This window comes from Dinoponera quadriceps, unplaced genomic scaffold (assembly GCF_001313825.1).
Source record: "Dinoponera quadriceps isolate SergipeBrazil2010 unplaced genomic scaffold, ASM131382v1 scaffold5234, whole genome shotgun sequence".
Taxonomy (NCBI): domain Eukaryota; kingdom Metazoa; phylum Arthropoda; class Insecta; order Hymenoptera; family Formicidae; genus Dinoponera; species Dinoponera quadriceps.
The window spans coordinates 14,183-36,682 of NW_014561007.1; the positions used below are offsets into that span (position 1 = coordinate 14,183).

Below are 22,500 nucleotides of genomic sequence, written 5' to 3' on the forward strand. Positions count from 1 at the left end.
TATATAATAAACAATATATTTTATAAACATAAAACATATGTTGGTGCAATCAATAACATAAATTTTACATATTTTCGAAAAGCGGTGAAGACATTTAGTAGAGGTTATATTGCTAAACATAATAATTAATCATATAAATAATGATAATCACGTTCACTTTTTGGCGTTCAATTTAGTTCACGTTCAGTTTTTGTGCACTAGTACTCATCGATTATTGACACTTGATCACATTTTAGATTGACAATACGATTATTACAACACTCAGTGTTTATGTGTCTTTAAAACCAGATTTACATGTTCCTTTTCCTTAGTAGGAGTATTACAACTGGTGTAATAATATCGGCGTTTTGTTTAAAAACATTGTTTAAAAAAAAATTAATAAATGAGTATGGTATATTATCATACTAATCTCGATAACATTTATATGGTATCTAATATTAGTAGTAGTTACAAAAAAACGATTGTTACTAAATTGGATTAACGTTGTCGTGTAAACGTAGTCATTGGCTGGATTTAGTAAAAAGAACAGCTCAAGAAGCACTTACTAATTATCGTTCTTGATTGGTATATATTTTTGGATCTATCAAAAATCTGAAGGAATGCTAGCCACAGACAATAATCACTGAGCGTTCACTGAACTGTTTTTTTCTGCAGAAAGTGATTATTAGTTGCATTTAGCGAATACAACGGTTGTACAACAGTTGAATAATTTGTCAACGTAATTGGTTTAAATTTAGGGATCTAACAATAAAGACCAATAATCAATGACTGCTTACTGATCGCAGCCATTGGCTATATTCAGCAGAACGTTTAATTTGCAACTGTTGGAAGTTTTTTGAGCTGAGATTAGATTATTCTTTTAGATCTAGAGAAATAATCCAATGTCAGCACAGGAAACTTCCAACAAGTTGCAAAATAAACGTTTTACTGAACGCGGTCATTAGTTGCGTTCAGCGAACATAACAGTTGTACAGCGGTGGAGTAATTCGTCAACGTAATTGGTTTAAATTTAAGGATCTAACATCAAAAAACTGAAGCCAACGGTACACGATGCTTATTTTCGTGCTGGATTGCTTGCTGGATAAAAATACTGCGTTCTGATTGGTGCATTTTCAAAAATAGATGACAATATATCAATGAAACGCAGCATTTCCATCCAGCAAGCGATCCAGCACGAAAATAAACACCGTGCGCCGCACTGGCGTAATAATCAATGGTTGCTGCTCACTGATAGCTTTTTCCACTGAACGCAACCATTGTCACTTTCTTCATTCTTAGGCTGTGTTCGGAAATACCGCACTGAGGATGGAGTAGCATTTAATTAACCAATCATGATAATCATGATAAAGAAATCTTGGTTCTTTTTATTCTGAGTAGTCAATTAAACGCTATTTTACTTTCAGAGTATGATCCAATTGAAGTTATAAATACTTTAAAGTGTTTAAAAACAGAATATGATTAGTCTATACGGCGTTTCGAAACATATGCAACATGTGGTCTGTTCTTTATAGTTGCATTGTTGAACTGGTGTAATAAGCTGAAGTAAGAAAACATATGTTTGTCTCACTTTAACTTATTGTATTAGTTCAGCAGTGCAGCTATAAAAAACAGACCTATGAAATGGATTATACTTTCAATGTGGTGTTTTCAAATGCAGCCTTAAAAAAGAATTGATGAAAATCTTGCATTTTTGTTCTCAATAGGTCAGATAGTGTGGAGACAGTCGCAATATCAGAACAAAATGTTAATCTTGGACGCGAAAGGGTTGGACCACAGGATTTTGAGTTATGTAAAGTTATTGGAAAAGGCGGTTATGGCAAGGTTTTTCAAGTACGCAAAACAACTGGAAATGACAGTGGCACAATCTTTGCTATGAAGGTACTAATATCTCTAATTACTAAATTGCTAATGGTGAAAGAATGTTTTTTTATAAATATTTCGAGTAGAGGTACTTACAATAAAACTGAAAGCTTAAAAAACAAATATAGTCTCACTGTTTACAATATTTTTACATATGTTAAAATCATGTATAATATTTTATATTTCATATATCTTCTGGTAAATGTTTTACATATGTGTGTGGTGTGTGTGTGTGTGTGTGTGTGTGTGTGTGTGTGTGTGTGTGTGTGTGTGTGTGTGTGTGTAGAATATATATGAAATATATAAATAGGGAATATATATGAAATATATATATGTAGCCTTTTTACTAAGTTATTTACATCTAATATTTGTAGATTTATATAATTATTAAGTAGAAGTAGAATTAATTAACTTTTATCTTTCTATTTTTAGACTTCTGTTAAATCTTACATTTTTTTACATTAATTTTTATTGGTGTAAATACATTGCATTTTGCAAATGCATCAATGTATTAATGTACAATGATTATCATCATTAATTAAATTTTCTCATATTATTATGTAGAAAAATATTGAGATGATATTATCAAAAAATGAATTCTTCATGAGATATTTTATACTTTGTACTATAAAATATTAAAATGAAAAATATGTCGAAATGTATTCACTTTTTGATGATCTTATCCTAGTATTTTTATGTCGAATGAACAAAAGAATCGATCGTGTTTAAAAAAAAATTATATAAACTATATTGTTAAAAAAATGAAGTTGACTGAAATAATTTTGAATTGTTGATTATATAACGAAATTACTATCAACTTATGTCCTCCTCCAAACTTTACAATTTTTGCCTAAATATATTTTTGATTCGACCTTGTCCTGAGATAATAAAAGTGGTAGTAGATTTTAATAGGACACCAAATATATTTATCACATATATTTATTATTTAAAACAGGTTTTACGCAAGGCTTCAATTATAAGAAATCAGAAAGATACAGCTCATACTAAAGCCGAAAGAAACATTTTGGAAGCTGTAAAGGTTAGTTATATTTCCATCCGTTGGAAAGTTCAATCTCACAAATTTATAATTTGTAGGCATATATTATATCATAGGCATATAATATAATTATGTGCCTATGATATATAATTTTTCAAAAGTGTTGTACACACAAAGAAAGAAAGAATTAAGAAATGAAATATTGTTAAATAAGCAAGTACTAAAAGCAAGTTACTCTTGTAATTTAGTCTCTGTTACTTATATTTTATGCAAAATACCAATTTATTTATTTATGCTTGCATCTGCCAGCATCCTTTTATCGTAGATCTCAAGTATGCGTTTCAAACTGGTGGCAAGTTATATTTAATATTGGAATATATGTGTGGTGGTGAGTTATTTCGACATTTAATCGCTGAAGGAATTTTCTTAGAAGACACTGCATGGTAAGTGAATCATGAAAATATTTGAAATTATAAATATTTATAGTATAATTGTTTTTTATTTTGCAGTTTTTATTTATGCGAAATTATATTGGCTCTACAACATCTTCACTTGCAAGGAATTATATACAGGTGCTATATTTTTCTGAAAACTTCTATATTCACGTATTTCAAGCATTAAATTATAATATAAGCTCCTCAATCAATAACATATGAACAGTTTATCTAAATAGCATTGAATTAATAATATATCATTTAATAATAAATCATTTTAGAGATCTAAAACCGGAAAATATTCTATTGGATGCAGAGGGTCATATTAAGTTAACTGATTTTGGATTATGTAAAGAGCATATACAGGAGGGTACAGTTACACATACATTCTGCGGTACTATCGAATACATGTAAGAGCTATAAAATATGTACCATAATATTTTTTGAGTGTAAGTTAAACAATATGTATTAATCGTCGATCTATATTATTATAACCAAGGGCACCTGAGATTTTAACAAGAAGTGGACATGGGAAAGCAGTAGACTGGTGGAGTTTGGGAAGTTTAATGTACGATATGCTAACAGGATCTGTATGTATTATGGTTAATACATTAGATATTCAAATTTAATAGTAAAATCCTTTATTTTACATTATTTGCTTTAGCCACCATTTACTTCAGAAAATAGAAAAAAAACTATTGATAAGATTTTGCGAGGCAAATTGATTCTTCCACAATATCTGACTCCTGATGCTAGAGATCTTGTTCGGAAATTACTAAAGGTTAGTGTTTAAAAACCAATTTATAAACACCTCTTATATCCTTCATGTAACCATTACATGATCGGTGCTATTTTCGTTATGAAAAACATGCATAATTCTGTTTATATCTCACACTTATAGAATATATAATTATTTTCTATACAGAGACAAGTTGCACAAAGGCTAGGTTCTGGTCCATCAGATGGTGAGCAAGTAAAAGCTCACCGTTTTTTTAGACATATCAATTGGGATGATGTAATATCTCGAAAATTAGAACCACCGTTTAGACCAACGTTAGCCAGTGAAGACGACGTATCACAGTTTGATAAGACATTTACCACTTCTGCACCAATAGATTCTCCAGCAGAATGCACGTTAAGTGAATCAGCTAATAGGGTATTTCAGGTAATTTTTTTCTTTTTTTGATTTATGATTTTGATATATAATACAAGATGATTGATGTTATACAGTGCTCAATAGCAGGGAAGAGGAGAGGGGGGTCAAAACTAATCATTTTCTGTTAATATATTTAAGCTAGAAAACGTTTCCTTTCCATGTTATGGAAAAGATTCCATAAATGTGTCTTGCGAGTAAGCTATCCTTAAATTTTTTAAGTGAAATCATATGGTTTTTTAATATAAATCGATTTCTCAAGTCATTCTACGTATAAAAATACAACATGAAATATTCTGGAAAATATTAGGATAAAATGTAAATTATTTCGGAAAATATTCCTTCTAGTGATCTTACTTCATTCCTTTTATGCACACTCTATTCTGCAAATGCTTTACTATTCATTACATCGATAATTACTACAAATTTCCGACTAACTGTATTCGTTTAAAGCTACACATTTCTTATAACTGTTGATTAATTCGGAAAACAGTAATGTAATCAAAGATAAAGTGACATTTTGACAGCTAATGTTTCGTATGAATCTGTAAAGAACATTATTCACTTATGTATAACGCGCAATCAGCATAAGAAAAATAAGAATATTAAGAAGATAAGAAATTAATATATGAAATTATTATAATTAACAATGCTAATTACGTGTTACATGCAAGCGAATAATTTTCTTTACTAATATATATAAAATGTAAATATGTCTGATTCGAATAAATATTAGAACTCTATTTTGAATACGTGCTCACTTTCTTGATTAATTAACAGTTGTGAGAAATACGTAGTTATAAACGGATGTGACTGGTTAGAAATTTTTTATACAATTTTTATCAACTATCGATCTATCGAATGGTAAAGTATCTATAGAATTGAGCGACGGATACACTGGTTGCAAAATGATTTAAATGCAACGAAGTTGAGAGATAGCAAACTGTTACGATTGAAAGTCACTATCGATAAAGAGAATTACTTAAATTTTTTTCCGGACGCATCCGTTCCTAGATAGTCACGCATCGTGACTGTTGATTAGTCGGAGATATAGCAATGATGTACCCGAGTAGCTATGATGACATCTTGACAGCTTGTCGTTTCATTTGCATTTATAAGAATGATTACTCTCATGTGTTACATGTAATCAACAGGAATGTGATATGATTAATGTGCGTTCAGAAATGACTAGAGAGGATAACAGTACTTTAAAAATTTTGCTCGATTTCGTTACTATCAAATGACTTAACTTCCCAGTATACAACTACAATAACATTGCATCTATATTATATCATACTTAATATTAAGTCTTAATATTATTAATATTCTTAATATTAAGACACTAGAGAGAGAGAGAGAGTGCGGCGACTGAGAAAGAATAAAACATGCGACCTAATACAATGAAAATATGATTCTTAACCCAGTAAATCAATCTAGGTAATCAATAGTAGCATTACATCAAGTCATTATGTTATTATTGTGTTATTATTTACCACTCAACAATTTAAATGCAATATAATGCATGTGTTATATTGCATTTACATTGTTGAGTGATAAATTATAACATTGACAAAATGTCATTGTTAGTGTTTATTGGAAAGTTAAATTATCTAATAATAATGAAATCATACATAGTTTTTAGGGAAACTTTATCTTCTTCAATTACTTATACATATGTATTAGATTTAATCGTACCCCAGCAAATAAAAGTAATATAATGTTATAATTTTCCACTCAATAATGCAATATAATGCGCGTGTTATGTAACAGTTACATTATTGAGTGAGAAATTATAATATTGATGTTATATTACTGTTAGTGTTTGCTGGAGTTATTGTCTTGTTGATTATATATAACACATGAGACTATAACCCTCCTTACGAATGCAAACGAAACGTCAAGATGTCACAGCTACTCGGATACATTGTTGCCATCTTTTCGGCCGGCATTTATCGTATATATAATACTACTATATAACCAGGGTGAGAGAGAAGTCCTGTCTCGCAACTATGGTGCAGGAATTTGTATTTTTCCTCTATCTCTACAGAGGTATGTATTCTGAACGTAATGCGCATGCGTCGGATTGACGTCTCTGCCAATAGAAAAATAAAATATATTTTAGCACGTGCGTGCGTGTGTGTGTGACCATCTGATCGCCACGTCTGCGTACTACGGTCAAAATACATACAGGATCTGCCAAAAGTTCCGGAACAGCTAATTATTTCAAAAAATTATTAAAAAAAAATGTTTGGAACAAAAGTTGTAGGGTTTAAAAAAAGCTATCAAACAATGATAATTGTTTGGCCTTAAAATGACTTTGAAAAGCGCTATTAACGTTAATAAAAATTTTTAATGAAACTCTCAATTTTTTGTTACATATTCTTATAGCTGACGTTGAGGCGTTTCCGAAACACTGGTCACATATCTTTTTCCATAAGAATTTTCCAAGTTATGAGGCTTGAGAGTTGCAATACCACCGACATTAACATTACCCAAGGTGTACCGTGTGGAGGTTACACGGTCAGATTTACATCTCTCTCTCTCTCTCTCTGTCTGTGTGTGTGTGTGTGTGTGTGTGTGTGTGTGTGTGTGTCAGCAGAGATTAGGATCCCATGGTGTGTCACTTCCATAATATTTAATGACTCCAAACCCTTTTTGCTATGTGTGTAACACATACACACATCTGACTATGCAATCTCCATGCGGTACACCTTGAGTAACGTTAATGTCGGCGGTATTGCAATTGCACCCTACAACTTTTGTTGCAAACATTTTTTTTTAATCATTATTTTTTTAAATAATTAGCCGTTCCAAAACTGTTGGCAGACCCTGTATATCGGACATCGTCTGTCCTTCCCTTCTGAGACAGCTCTCTCTTATAGGCAACATAGGACGACTGGCTATATAGTAATATTATATATATGGTATACATAGTCTGATCTTATATATAAGACCATCTTAAGGCTCCTGGATAGTCAACTGTTACAACTGTCCTTGTTTGATGACATCAGAAGCGAGAAAACGCATGTCAAGATTTCTTTCGTTTTACGTTCAAATAAAAAATATACTCATAAAATGACATTTGTGACTACCCAGGAGTTTAGCCCACAATTTATCTTCAGATGCTGCATAGCTGATTTCATTGATTACGAAGCATTTAAAGATAAATATGAGATGGTGTTAAATACAGGATGTTCCTTAAGTACCCAGCCACATTCAAGGGGGCGCGATTTTTTGGTTTATTTCAAGTAAAAATGTTCATATAAACATGTCCTAAATAGCTTAGTTTTCGAAATATAAGATGTTGAAATTTTCAGGAAAATGTAAATGTTACACAGGCTTTAGGATATTTTATTGAAATTTGGTGTGAGCTTATAACATATCAGGGGTAATATTTAAAAAATACAATAGTTAAAAAATAAAAAATTTGAAGTAAAACAATTAAATAAATTGTTGAAAATGACCAACTTCCTTTATGATACATACTTTGGTCCTCCTTCTTAAAGATTGACGTACACGTTCAAAAATACCAGGTGTATTGAAGAACTGAAGCCTGTTCTGTATTTTTCTTTATTGCTGTTTTTGCGACTGGCACTTCAAATAGATTATTACTACACGTTTTAATTTTCTTGAAAACACTATATTTTAGAAACTAAGCCATTTAGGTCACATGTTTATATGAATTTTTTTATTTGAAATAAATCCAAAATCGCCCCGTTGAGTATAGCTGGGTACTTAAGGAATATATTGTATAAGATCTGACTATGAATACTGGAATTAATCAACAGTTACAATGCATGACTATCTCGGAAGAAAATATTTAGTAACTCTCGATTTAAGGAATGGCTAAGCATATATGTAACTGAATTACAAGTTGTTCTCATTTTTCGAGCACCAATATTGCAACTAAGTTTAATATTTTTTTTTTTTTAATATTCTCTAGTGTATTAACACGTTATCTTCAACATATTTATTTTTACAACCTGTGGTATTATTCTATAACCATCTACAAACAACTGTCAGCTAGAGAATGTGCTATTGCTCAGATACACAGCAAAAAAGCTGCGCAACGACATGTACCAATCCGATAGTTGTCGATAAACGGAATAGCACCCCTATAACCCTATTCTGTAACTTCTTAATATCACTAGCCTAGGTTGTCGTTGCGTAACATTTTCTGCCATATATTATATCTGCACAACGGCGATGTAACGATAACGAAACTGTCATTAAAAGCTGCAGAATAGGCCTATTGTATTGTTACTTCAACTCTTTCATTGATAATGATTTTGAATCATGACAGTTTATTGTGTTTTTAATTTCATTGTATCTAAACCGTTTTGCAGTTAAGTACAGTTACAAAATAACCTATAGGATCGATTTATATTAAGAAAGATTATCCTGTTTAAAAAATCGAAAAGTGGCTTACATGCAGGTGTACTCGCAGAAACTTTTCCAACCATACAGACATACATACACAGTAATTTTTAATTTTTAATAAAAAATTTACATGCATATTCTATACATTGTATTTATAATATGTTCTAATAAATATGGATTTTCTCATAGATTTTATAGAAAATATACATTAGATTTGATGTAGATTTTATGGTATTATTTTACAATTAGATTTGATGTAGATTTTATGGTATTATTTTACAATTGCTATGTATATTTATTCCACGTATATAAATATATGAGATTGTGTTTAATAATGTAAATTTTTTTTTTAGGGATTTACATATGTCGCTCCAAGTGTGTTAGAAGATGTTAATTCGCAACCACGAGTTATAAAAGCTAGAAGTCCTCGTAAAGCGACTATGCGAGGTTTCTCACCTCGAACCACGCATTTTCCCTTTCACAATACACATTTACAAAGTCACAGGTTAGAATTGTAAAAGTTATAATTATTTTTAAATTATCCAAAATTATTCACATAATATACTTTGATCTTCAACTGACAATATAAATAAACTGATACCCATAATAATCAAAGTATAGAGTGTTTAATGAATATTATGTATATATGTAAGAAAAGCATTTTGATTCTTGGTTCGGATTTTCAATGTGCCAATATCTTACAGTCTAAAAAAGAAATAAATAATCGTTTTGAATAATAATAATAAATAAACAATGTACTAACGTAATAAACCATACACTACAAAGCAAGGTAAATAGCGGCATATGTAAGACTAATAGAAATATAAACATCTTTTTTGTTACTTAGAAAAGCTGTAGTACCGTTAGAAAAATGTTTCAAAATTCTTTGAAATTCTACTTATTCTAAGTGTCAACATTTACATTAAAGCGCCTATCTGTTTCTTGTGTTTGATTGTAAAATATTTATACATTGAAATCTACACCATATATATCAAGACGTTTATCTCATAGCATATATAATACAAGTTGTATCACTAGGATGAGTTTTAGCACCCTTCATTGAAGATAAAAAAAATAGTACAGTCTAAAATTGAATGATGTAACAAGGTCTATTTTTCTACCGAATCACTTTTTCCGCAAATATATTGGAAAATTTCAATTGCACTGTTTCTCAATTATATCAAATATACAGGATGTCCAGAAAGTTTTTACCAAATAGCAATTCGTAGGTAGAACAAGTTAAACTGATAAAGGGAAGTCACAAGATGGTATCCGATTTTAGTGATATTGATTGTATAAATATGAATTGGTATGAAGCTTTATCGAGCAAAAGGAGAAAACATATTTCTCAAGCATTTTATGGAAAATCGAAGTTAAAAATCCCAAGTATCATGTAAGTAAATTTAGCAAAGTGCTATAACGTAGTAATAACGTAGCTCGGCAATAGCGCGCCTGACTCGTGAATGCGAGATTGACTGGTTCGAGTCTCGATGAGTTATTTTTTTTTTGTCAGGATGCAATTTTATATAAAATAACTATAAATCACGTGGATTGATACATTTTTTATCTATTTCTTATTAAAAATGTGCATTTTTCCTTTTTTATGATCTGTTTTGAAAATTTGTTTTCGAAATTACTATTTATTAAAAATGAAATTATTTAAAGATTTTTTCCCTGAAAATTAACAAATTCAGATAGAAGACTGACATAAGAAACACAAATAAATGAAAAATGTTTTATCAATTGTTCGAAGCAGATGGATCAGTACACACACCTCAGGCAGGATGATATTCGTCTTAGAAGAAAGGAAACAATAAGTACACGATATTTTGCGCGTCGTACAAAAACTGTTATTTTATAATAATCTACTTTATGAAGTAGTCTACTTTATAACGTTATAAGAATGTTAGAAAGGAACATGTGGTATGTTATTTAAACTGCTCCAAATCATTAAAAAAAAACTAATTTTAGGAAATTTTTAAATAATACAATATTGTACAAATTTTCTATTTTAAAAAATGACAGAAATTTATATTTTTTACAATTTACTTTTCATCGTTTTATAAATTTATATTAATTTAAATAAATTTAAATTAATTAAAAAGTTAAATTAATTCAAATTGCTCACAATATTCTTACGTAATCTACGCTTTAATACTTTGACGTTCGCACGTTTCATCAGGATTTTTTTGTTTGGCGCCTGCGGTTTTTCGAGGTTTTCGGGAGATCATATATCGTCAGTTCTCATTAGTTTTCAATCCTGTCCTGCTATTTTCATGAAATTTCGAGGATATATGTAAATAAATATAACATTTTTTTTGTATTATATATTTATTTATTTATTAATATTTTATTGGGTACTTAGTATTTCTCTTTTAGATGATATGAAGCAAAACAATCTCCGAGGTGTAACGCGACTCCACAAGACTTACACATTAAATTTGTTGTCCTTCTTTTTTTGTTTTTGGAACATACATGGCACTTTCTTCATTTTCGTCGGTATCGGAAATTTGTATTAGCTGGTGTTGCTTTAGCTGACCGGAAAGTCTGTCGATCGAAGCATTTGTCGATGTCTGTAACTTATTGTTACTTAAACAGAACACAAACAGAACACCAACAGTACACAATCAGAACACAAACAGCACCACAGTGCTGTCACCGGCCTTTGCGTGATAATTTTGCGCACGACACCAACGTGGTGTCGCCAGCTTTTGCGCGATAGTTTTCGCGGGATACCAACGTGGTGTCCACGGATGGCATAGTGTTAATAGACAGTAATTCCGAAAATAAATTTGCAGAATATAAAAAAGAAAAATATACATATATATTTTATATATTTATTTGCAAAGTATAAAAAATGTACATAAATATATTTTAATAGAATATAAATAGACAAAATATATAAACCGACGTGACACACTTACAATTATTTTATGTAAAAATTGCATTCTGATTTGAAAAAATTTATCAAGACTCGAATTAGCGATCTCACATTTACGAGTAAAGCAAGGTGTCGCCGAGCCATATGATGTTTCATTTAGCGCTTCGCTAAATTTATTCGCATGTTACGTATTCGCTCGGGATTTTTTAACTTCGATTTTTTGGAAAATGCTTGAGAAATGTACTTTTTCCTTTTACTCAATAAAAGCTCACATCAAGGCTTCACCATAAACAATTATTGAAATCAGTGGTTATCATGTCGTGACCTCTTCCTTGTAAGCAGAAAAGTCTTATCATTTTGCAAACAACCATGCAAAACTTCAAGTTATTAATGACTTAAAATGGTCATCAATAGAGGTTTCTTTAATTATTCTTATAGACTGGGAAGCACTATAATAACGTGGCGGAAGTTTTTCACTAATTTATTATTTGATTTAGATAAAAAAGTTTTTGTTTAAAAACTGCAAAGTCACTCAAAATGCCGCCTAGTTTGTAAGGATTAATAACTCAAAAATTGTGTGTTATTTATAAAATGGTAAAAGACTTTTCTTTAAAATGGCCTAATCTACAAGTATATGATTGCTGTATCTAGCGACAGACATTAGTATATTGAACATTGAATCTCAAACTTTGAACCTGTCGCTAGATATAATAGCTATTATATACTTGTAAATTAGGCTATTCTGAATAAAAAAATCTTTTACCATTTTGAAAATAATTCAGTTATTAATTAACACATTTGCTTTGGATGACATATATGTCATTCGGGTTTTTAATTTGGGTTCGGATGACGCATATATGTGTCTTTGAGAGTTTCATACTCCTGTCTTAAAATAAATGTATAAAACGTTTAAATGGCTCAATTTCTCTTCAGAAATATCATAACAGAAGTTTTATGAATTAGAATAATTAAATACGTTTGCAACTTTTTGGTTTATTTAGTGATGTTCAACACTGAAACTTTAACGTAACGTATTGAGAGAAATCACGCGAAATTCTTCTGTACCCGGGTCAAGTGCGGTTCCAAACTTCTCGAAGCGAATGTGTTAAAGAAAAATCTATATGACTATTTTCAATAATTAATAACTCAAAATATTGCGTGATTATTTACAAATTGGTAAAGAAATTTTTCTGCTCAATTTAACCCGTTCTACTTGCACACGGCTGCTTGATCAAAACTTTTCGGACATTCTGTACATAGGATGTTTCTTTTTAAGTTCTGTCCATTCTCAGAGTAAATTTTTGAGATCATTTTATGAAATAGTTGACATGAAATAGTTTATATGAATATAAGGTCTTAAGAGATCGTTTCAGAAATATAGGTTGTTAAACATTTTATGAAATTATTTTTTTCTTAATATTTCGCAAATATCTTCTAATTATTGAAACGTATCTTTTTTTTTGTAGGTAATTAATGAGATAATAAAAGTCGGTAACAAAATTTGGTCCTGTCCATTGAGATACAAATTTGTGGCATTAACGTACTATCTAAACTCCATTCCTACGACATTAACTTATGAAAGGGTGACTATAAGTTAAAAAATGAATATAACACCCTGCCTATTATAATCTGGTCCAAATTTAAAAAAAAAAAAAACTTTTTGTATAGGAATTTTTGTATACGAGATAGAACGACTACCACCCTTTATTTCTGAAACCAGATATTATATTAATATTTAATACTAAAACTATCAAAAGCAGTCAAATGACCGATTTGTAATTTTTTCTTATAAAAATTACTCCAATTTCTAATGGTGCATTCTCTGAGATTAACACATTCACTACGGGTTAATGATGACTGCGGCCAAACGACTTTCTTGTATTGACAATGTGTCGACAGCCGCAGTAAACGTGTTAACCGTAATTTTTGTCGCAATGTGTAAACGAATAAATATTTTTTCCTTTGCATTACGTATTTTTTCATAAATCTTATTTAAACTGCTCCAATAGAAAGATACATGTTAATCGTCGGTAGTTTTAGTGTTAAGACCATATGTTCACATGAACTTTTTTTCATAAAATAATAATAAAAATTTAATTTCTAAAATGTTAGGCAGTATTTAATGCTTCTGGGTAGTTACTGCGATTCTCCTTGTTTAATTCTTCGATCATACACTTATGAAAAATTGCTCGCATCGCAAACAGAATCATATTAATCTTATGTGATTTTCTAAATTCCATCTCTGAAAATCTGTGAAAGGAAAGAGGTTGACAACAATCTAGAATGAAATGTAACTCTTCTACTTTAATACGTTGGGTGCGGGCTCAACCTTTAGATTGAGCTGGGCGTTCTCTCTTTATGGCATGTTGTTTTTAAAGTATTTGATGTAAAAATTATTTTTAAGTATTTAATTAAAAAAAAATATGCCGCCACAGGGGTCGAATTTTTATATATAACCGCACCTAACGTGTTAATGTTTGATCATGCCTTCATAGAAAATGAAATCATGTGTGTGTGTGTGTGTGTGTGTGTGTGTGTGTGTGTGTGTGTGTGTGTGTGTGTGTGTGTGTGTGTGTGTGTGTGTGTGTGTGTGTGTGTGTGTGTGTGTGTGTGTGTGTGTGTGTGTGTGTGTGTGTGTGTGTGTGTGTGTGTGTGTGTGTGTGTGTGTGTGTGTGTGTGTGTGTGTGTGTGTGTGTGTGTGTGTGTGTGTGTGTGTGTGTGTGTGTGTGTGTGTGTGTGTGTGTGTGTGTGTGTGTGTGTGTGTGTGTGTGTGTGTGTGTGTGTGTGTGTGTGTGTGTGTGTGTGTGTGTGTGTGTGTGTGTGTGTGTGTGTGTGTGTGTGTGTGTGTGTGTGTGTGTGTGTGTGTGTGTGTGTGTGTGTGTGTGTGTGTGTGTGTGTGTGTGTGTGTGTGTGTGTGTGTGTGTGTGTGTGTGTGTGTGTGTGTGTGTGTGTGTGTGTGTGTGTGTGTGTGTGTGTGTGTGTGTGTGTGTGTGTGTGTGTGTGTGTGTGTGTGTGTGTGTGTGTGTGTGTGTGTGTGTGTGTGTGTGTGTGTGTGTGTGTGTGTGTGTGTGTGTGTGTGTGTGTGTGTGTGTGTGTGTGTGTGTGTGTGTGTGTGTGTGTGTGTGTGTGTGTGTGTGTTGAGAAAATTTGAATTTAGATAATGGTCTCACGAATAGCAGTATTTTATTTTAAAAATCGTAATTTCTATACTTTTTATTATTTTGACCTGCAATAATAGGATGATGGAGTTGAAAGATAGTTCTAATAGAAAAAAATGATTTTAGTGCGCCTTCAAAAAACATATTTTTTTTGGAAATTGAAAAGAGAATATTTTTAAATGTCGAAAAAATATTTTTTTTATGAGAATAAAAATATTTTTGTTGTGAAAGTATCAAAAATAGTTTATTTTTTATTTGTAAAATGGTAACATGAATTATTTAAAAAATAGTAAATTATTTAGGATCATGCTTTGTAGGATACGCTTTGTAGGTTACATGCCATTTCACTTTAATGTAACTCTAGTATTACTATTAAAAAAAAAATACAATCACAATGCTTATTTACATTCATAAACAAATTTTCACTAAGAAAATCATTTGTACGAAATTATATAGTGACCGCACACTAGTTCTAACTCACCCTGCGTCAAATTCGAATAATTTCCAGACCCGTATTAATCGGCTTATCAGATCTGCATCATGTCTAATGGGTAAGAGCGATATTCTAACCATTACTCACTGGGTCTGTTGATTCATGAAATGGTCGAAGGGTTAATGACGTCCAGTGTTGCTACCTATCCGGTGTTTGTCCGGTTTTCCGGTTTTGTCAAAGTTTGAAAATTGAAAAATAAATCTTCATATATAAGAAATCTATAAACGAGATTTATTTTCTTATCATTAGTGGCACTAAAAGAATGGCTACGTTAACAGAGAAAACAATTCACAAGGAGAGGGTCTGATGTTGTTATCACAGATTTTGCTCAAGTTCGAATATGTTGTGGTACTAAGTCCCCACTATTTGATAGGCAAATGAGATGGCACACCTCTCAAGCATTTACAAGAAATGTGCGTACAAAGTTTCTCGCACGCCTTAAACACTATTTGTGAAAGCTTGTCAGATTGCGAGCGTAGTGTAGCAGGTAAAGCGGTGAAATAGTACGCTGTACATTGTGCGTTCGAGCCTGGCTCTACCATCATGAGCCTGGCTTATCGATATCCTTCGCCAGACTTCCATATGGTAAGATGTTCTTTTCTCATGCTATCTGAAATGGTTTTCTTGCCTACCGAGAAAGGAATTCCAATAATCTGGTCACTAGGGTCCTCTATAAATCCCCTTTTGGTCAGATTGTCCGCTATTTTATTTCCATATTCCCTAGTGTCCAGGTACCCACACCGGGTGATTTTATTTTATTTGCTCAAACTCTCAAACGTATTCATGCACACCAGTGACGACTCTGTGGTCGCTCTGACCAGAGCTGACACGACCGCTCTGCTGTCCGAACAGATGAATTATAATAAAATATTCAAATTCATTTTTACATGAAGAACGAGTTTTATTTCGACATAATATTTTACGAACAGTCAGCGCTTGTACACTTTTGTTCAAGTTTTTGTTGCTATCTATTTTTCTGGTTTTCTGTTCTGTATTTTCTTAATATAAATGATATCTACTTTTCCACATAAACTCTTTTGAAAACATTTTACATTTGTAAAGATAGTTTTATTACATGTGTTCGATATAAATATAATTTGCGTTTTAAATATTTCTACTGTGATTATCATTCTAAAGTATATACATTTCCTGAAAATCAATTCGAGAAAGACTCCGATTAGCAATTAAAGTAAAGCACACTTAAAAAATACATTTGAACTTTATATTGTAATTGTTAATCGATATTGTTGATATGATCGTAAACGTTGAAATATGTGAGTAAGAAATATTACATATATTAATCATTAAAACATAATTTCTTGGCACATTTAGATTATTTATGCATTGTCTTTAATTGAAATTGACATTCATTAAATTTAATGCTAAAAAAAGTTTGATAGAATCAGGTTCGAACGCACAATGTGCAGCATATTATCCTGTCGCTGATTTGCTACGCTCGTAATCTAACAAGCATGTTTTGTGAGCGGTGTTTAAAGCACGCGAGAAACTTTGCATATAAATTTAGGAAGTGCGTCTCATTTGCCTATCAATTTGTGGAGGCTTGGTACTATAATATATTCCAATTGGAGCGAAATCTGTGATGAAAACATTAAACCTTGCGCTTGTTAGTAAGCGTTTAGTTTGTCTGTGACTAAAAGTGTTCTTTCAGATTCTTGATAGATTTAAAAGAATATACGAGAATAGTTTGAAAAGAGTTTGCTAAAAAAGCAGATAAAACACAGTTTTTAGAAAAAAATCAATTTGTTCATCAATATAACCTCCTCTGAAGGCTACACATTTGATCCAGCGATTTTCCAATTTTTTCATCCCGTTTGAAAAATAGGTTTTGTCAAGCTTTACAGAATAGTCATTGACGACGACGATAATATCCTGATTCGACGAAAATTTTTTCCCACCGAGCCAAATTTTTAATTTTGGGAACAAGAAGTCAGACGAAACCAAGTCCGGAGAATATAATAGATGAGGAACCGATTCGAAACTCAATTCATACAATTTTGCTATTGCGACGTGTGGAAAGGCGTTGTTTTTATAGAACATCACATTTTTGCGCGCCAATCGTGGCCTTTTTCTTCAATTTGTCTTTCAAATGGTCCAATAATGCCGCATAATCGTTATTATTTTGCCCTTTCCAAGTAGTTAATTATGATGATTTCTTGGGAACCCCCAAAAACAGCCATCACCTTCCCAGTGGACAAAACGGTTTTCACCTTTTTCGGCAGTCGAGATTTTCATCAGTCGTTTTCTATTGTTTTGATTTCTGTTTGGACTCTGGTGTGAAGTGGTGGATCCAAGTTTCTTCCACAGTGATGTGTCAACGTAAAAAGTCTTTCGGATTGCGATTAAACATCGCCAAACACTGCCTTGAAATATCCGTTCGAATGCATTTTTGGTCGATGGTCAACAATCGCGATATCCATTACGCAAACAGCTTTTTCCTATTTTTTTCGTGTAGGGATTGTGCACAGTTCAGTTGAAATGCCTACAACCTCAGCAATTTAGCGCATATGCATTTAACGGTCTTACATTATGATACCATGGGTTTTTTCAGTGATTTCCTCCGTGGTGACCTTAATTGTGCGTCCAGAACCCGATTTAACCTCAATACATGTACAGTTACATTTACAACGAAATAAACTCATTTACTCAGAAATAAACAATCTTCAACGTTGGTGTGAAGTCCCCATGAACTTTATCGAACTCAGCTTTCATCTGTGCGGCCGTCAACTTCTTTTTAAATAAAATTTATAACGACAAACTCGTTTTTTCCATTGTTGCGGCAAATGCGAAAGTGGTCGATTTAAATAGCTATCAAATGTTAAGTACGCGTCGCATGAATAAAATGATAATTGTTGAACTTTAAAATTTGAAATTTCAAAAATATTTAGTACTAGTAGAAGGTTATGTTCTGGAGTAGTTTTTGTCCTAAAAAAGTTGTTGGGAGTTGAATAGTAAGACAGACTAAAGTTGAATAGTAATTGGTGACTACTTTTATTCAGCTCATAATTTTTTTATCCTTTTAAATTTAATCACTCTGTACTTATTGTTATATAATTTCTAGATTTTTTAGATAAACGATACTCTTGGCTGAAATAGTCGAGGATAACCGTTTTCAAAATATTTCGATATACCCTTTACAGTAGTAAAAACAATATACAAATAAGAGCCATCGCTGGATGTTGCAAAATATTAAATCTTTACGGGAATATAAAATTGTCTAATATTGTAACGTACGTACCGGACTATTTTTCTAGACTTTTGAGTGTTACTGTATAGTAACTATCATTTCCGTGTTATATTAATCCTCTTAACCCGCAACTAATATTCTTACTGAATTAATACCCCTTAAGGACCGTCTATATTAAGGTAGTAAGACTGTTGAAATAGAGAGTAAAACCCTTGCCACACGATGCTTATTTTCATGTTAACTTACATGCGAGCAACTATGTAGCAAGTGGAGGGAGTAGTTCTCATGTCACACACAAGTGCGTGCCGTGTACGCTCGAGACGAATATATACATATACATATGTGTTGTGTGCGGCACAGGAGCCATTCCCTCCACATGCTAGCATGAGGTGGTTCGCATGCGAGTTAACACGAAAACAAGCATCATGTGACCAGGGCTTAAAAGAGTTTTTCTGTGAAAAAAGCGTAACAGTGAAAGTAAGCGAAATGGACCATTCCTATTTCTTATTTTTTATTGCCATTATTGTCGGTTAATATTCTGTTCCTTATTTATTATTATTACTTATTGCTTCCATTGTCGACGGCCATTTATTCCTTACTTCGACAGTACTTTTACTGTAGACGTAGTCTTTTAGATATTTCCCCGGACCTTATAAAAATTTTATGTTATAAGTGTTGTGAAAAATATTGTCTCAACCATGAATCGAACTTGCTCCCTTATTCTTCTAATTTATAACACAAATTTCGTTATCGTTAACTTATCGTTGCGCAGCTATTTTGTGGTACATTTTGTCCGCGCAAAGATTTATAACGCATGTATTATGCTTATAACGCATACGTTAAAAGTTACAGAATAAGGGCGTTGGACTTCCCTACTTGCCTATTTGTCAGGCACTGTACCAATTGGGCTACCGAGGCAACGCAACATTATTATATTAGGTTGTTTGAAAAATTCGTTTCAAATTTCGCGCGTTCTACGTCGCTATGGTGATTAATGAGAGCGAGGGAGTTTCAAACGACTTTGTGTTTGTCAACACACCTTCCCGGATCTGTGAATCCGCCAAAGGAACCTTGCAGACCTTTCTAAGTGCAACTATTTCAGCAGAGGTGGAAAGTGAGAACCAGAAGGTCCACCTTCGTTACGTGATATTGTATTGCGTGGCTTCACGGTTTTGCAAACTCTGAATGAGATGTTTTCTATATATGGAGATGTTCGTGTCACTAAACAGTTCGGAAGTGGTATCTAAAGTTTGAAACTGGCGATTTCAATGTAGAAGACCAAGTTTGCTCTAGCAGGGCTTCAAGAGATTGATGAAATGACGCTTCTTAAGGATCTCGTGCGCGATAATCCGCGAATAACCGTTAGAGAACACACCGACATTCTGTACAAGTCCGTCTCCACCGTGTATGATCATTTTGTGACGATGCGGTACACATCGGAAACCCTCCGCGGCATAACCGACCAACCATCGGGTCGCTACCGGCGCTTTGTGTTACATTAATTTATCACGCGCGGCGCACACGTGACGCGCGTGTGTAACGATACACCGTCACCCGTGTTTGACGAACAATAAACAATGTGCTGTTGCTGAGCAACGAAAATACGGCGGAAGCGGTATTTAAGTCCGTTCCATCATGGAAAAGAGAGCGATTCCACCGGAGTCGGCCAGATCGTTCCAATCACAGGCTGCTCCGGATCCCGATCCCCAGGTCATGGAGACGAGTGCGTTCGCCGCCTTCAGATACGACCATCCCACTTGTCGACAAGAACGAGGTTGTGCAATCTCTCCCGTGAAAATCGCGGGCGCCGGATCCAACATCTATCCGGGACAGTGTGTTCGCCATCTCCACCGAGAGTTCCCGGCCCTCTCGCCCGCCGATCGGGTGGATCGGAGATTACAGCGAGTCGAGGTAGTATTCGCCGTCTCTGTCGAGTACTCTTGGCCTCGCCGCCTCGACCCCCGGACTAGGGCGACTCAAACACCGGGATAAGCGTTTCGCCCAACCGCTGACTGCACTAAACGCCAAGGCATGCAATACCGCCCGGGCCGCGTCATGTAATATCGCCGAGATCTAAGGATCATCCGTCACCGAGGCATAGCGACCAGTGAGTGCACACCGTCGCATGCACTCTGCCCGCGACCTGTTCTCCGCCGCATCCTGAAACGCGATCAACAACGTGATCTTCCTGTTGCATAGACGTGTTTACCAACTCGATCAGCGCGTGAGCTCGCGGCTAAATACCGCTCCCCGCAGCCACGCTGATTTCTTAGACGCTGTCTCGTATACCGAATGCCATGTATACATCACCGCGTACGGCACCTGTTGTTATTCCGCGTAACTAACGCACCGGGTTTCTTCCAGACCAAAACATTACCGCGAACACGAGACGGCCCATATATACATACCGTACCGCTTCAGTATTTACCTCTTGTCACTCCGAGATTCGTGGTAAAATTAAAACACCGGGCCACCGACCTTACACGACGCTCGACCAACTGTACGCCGACATTTGGACCACAGAGCCCACCGAATAAAAACTGTTTCACTCACTTACTCACTTACTCACTCACTTACTCCTAAAAGAATGCCTGGCAATCCGGCGAGCAATCCCGGGCCCACCGGCGACGTAGCAAATCAGAGAGTTTGCGGCCGAGTTTTATCTTGACCTCATCGGAGCAAGAGGAACCCCGAACACTGTAACGCAGAACGGTCAACCGTACCGACGACCGACGACCGGTTACAATCTGAAGAAATTGATTCTCAATTTGACCTGATGTTTGGGTGCCACATGAAATAAGTGAAAGGTAGCTAGTGGAACGTGTGAACACTTGCGATATGTTGCTTCAACGGCACCAAAAAGAACCTTTTTTGAAGAGGATTATACAGACAATAAAAGCTAGATCCTATACAACAATATTAGCAAGAAATCATGAAGAACCAGTAGCGTGTCTGCGCAAACAGTGCCTAAGCCAAGGCTTTCACACAAAAAAGATTCTTCTGAGCATCTGGTGGAATTTTAAAAGCGTGGCATATTATGAGCTTCTTCAATCGAACGAGATCATCAACGCAACGAAATACAGCCTCCAACTGGACGAGCTGAAAGCTGCCATCACACGAAAGCGCCCTGAACTGTGACCAACAGATGTGAAATTGTCTTTCACCACGATAACGCTAGACCTCACGTCGTGATGTTTATCCAAAGAAAGCTGCTGGACTTCGAATGAGACGTTCTTCTTCATCTTCCGTATTCTCTCAACTTTGCTCCATCTGACTACTACCTATTTCTCTCTTTGAAAAGTTTTCTTCAGAACAAAAAATTCGGATTTTTCGAAGTCTTCAACTCGATCAATTCTTCGTTAGAAAAAAATCTTCGTTTTGGAGCAAAGACATCATATAGCTACCTGGACTGGGGTCATTGCACAAGATGGTACATATTTGCTTCAATAAAGTTACTCTTGGAATAAAATATTGTATCCTGGACTTACATAGAAGATTTGAAACGAACTTTTATAACAACCTAATATATGAGTGACATAATCTACTTGTTATTTTCAGCCGGCATTTAAGAGTTAATTTAGTATGAATATTAATGTGGGTTAAGGCTCCTAGTCCTTCGCTGCAACTATCCTTGTTTGATGACGTCAGAAGCGAGAAAACGCATCCCGAAAATTCTTACATTATACGTTCAGTTAAAAAGATATACTCACAAAGTGATATTTGTGATCGATTCAGTACACTTGTAAAATTATCCGAATACTTTTACTCGAACAATGAATGAACAATCGTAAAATTAACAGTGACAAAATTATGAGTAAAGAGGTTAGAAAGGTAAATTTCATATTAAGTTAATTTTGCGATTATTTATCGATAGTTTAAATAAAAGAGAAGTGTTCGGACAATTTTACGAGTGTGTTGAATCGATCACAAGGATCATTT

The 22,500-nt window shown here is 33.7% G+C and overlaps 1 protein-coding gene across 6 annotated transcripts in view; it reads left to right on the forward strand.

The window, feature by feature from the left end:
- The window catches only part of LOC106750880 (ribosomal protein S6 kinase beta-2-like), a 26,905-nt gene that overhangs the window by 1,834 nt on the left and 2,571 nt on the right, over positions 1–22,500 (forward strand). For 2 of the 6 annotated variants that reach the window (XM_014631496.1, XM_014631495.1), the window contains exons 4-12: positions 1,704–1,878; positions 2,816–2,899; positions 3,167–3,300; positions 3,367–3,429; positions 3,573–3,701; positions 3,791–3,881; positions 3,956–4,072; positions 4,217–4,456; positions 9,178–9,329. In XM_014631496.1, coding sequence (XP_014486982.1) covers positions 1,704–1,878; positions 2,816–2,899; positions 3,167–3,300; positions 3,367–3,429; positions 3,573–3,701; positions 3,791–3,881; positions 3,956–4,072; positions 4,217–4,456; positions 9,178–9,329 — 1,185 coding nt within the window. Of the gene's footprint in view, positions 1–1,703; positions 1,879–2,815; positions 2,900–3,166; positions 3,301–3,366; positions 3,430–3,572; positions 3,702–3,790; positions 3,882–3,955; positions 4,073–4,216; positions 4,457–9,177; positions 9,330–10,053; positions 10,365–10,580; positions 10,783–13,171; positions 13,196–15,371; positions 15,498–22,500 lie in introns of those variants that run through there. The other 4 variants (XR_001374994.1, XM_014631497.1, XM_014631499.1 and 1 more) reach the window with 4 other exon arrangements.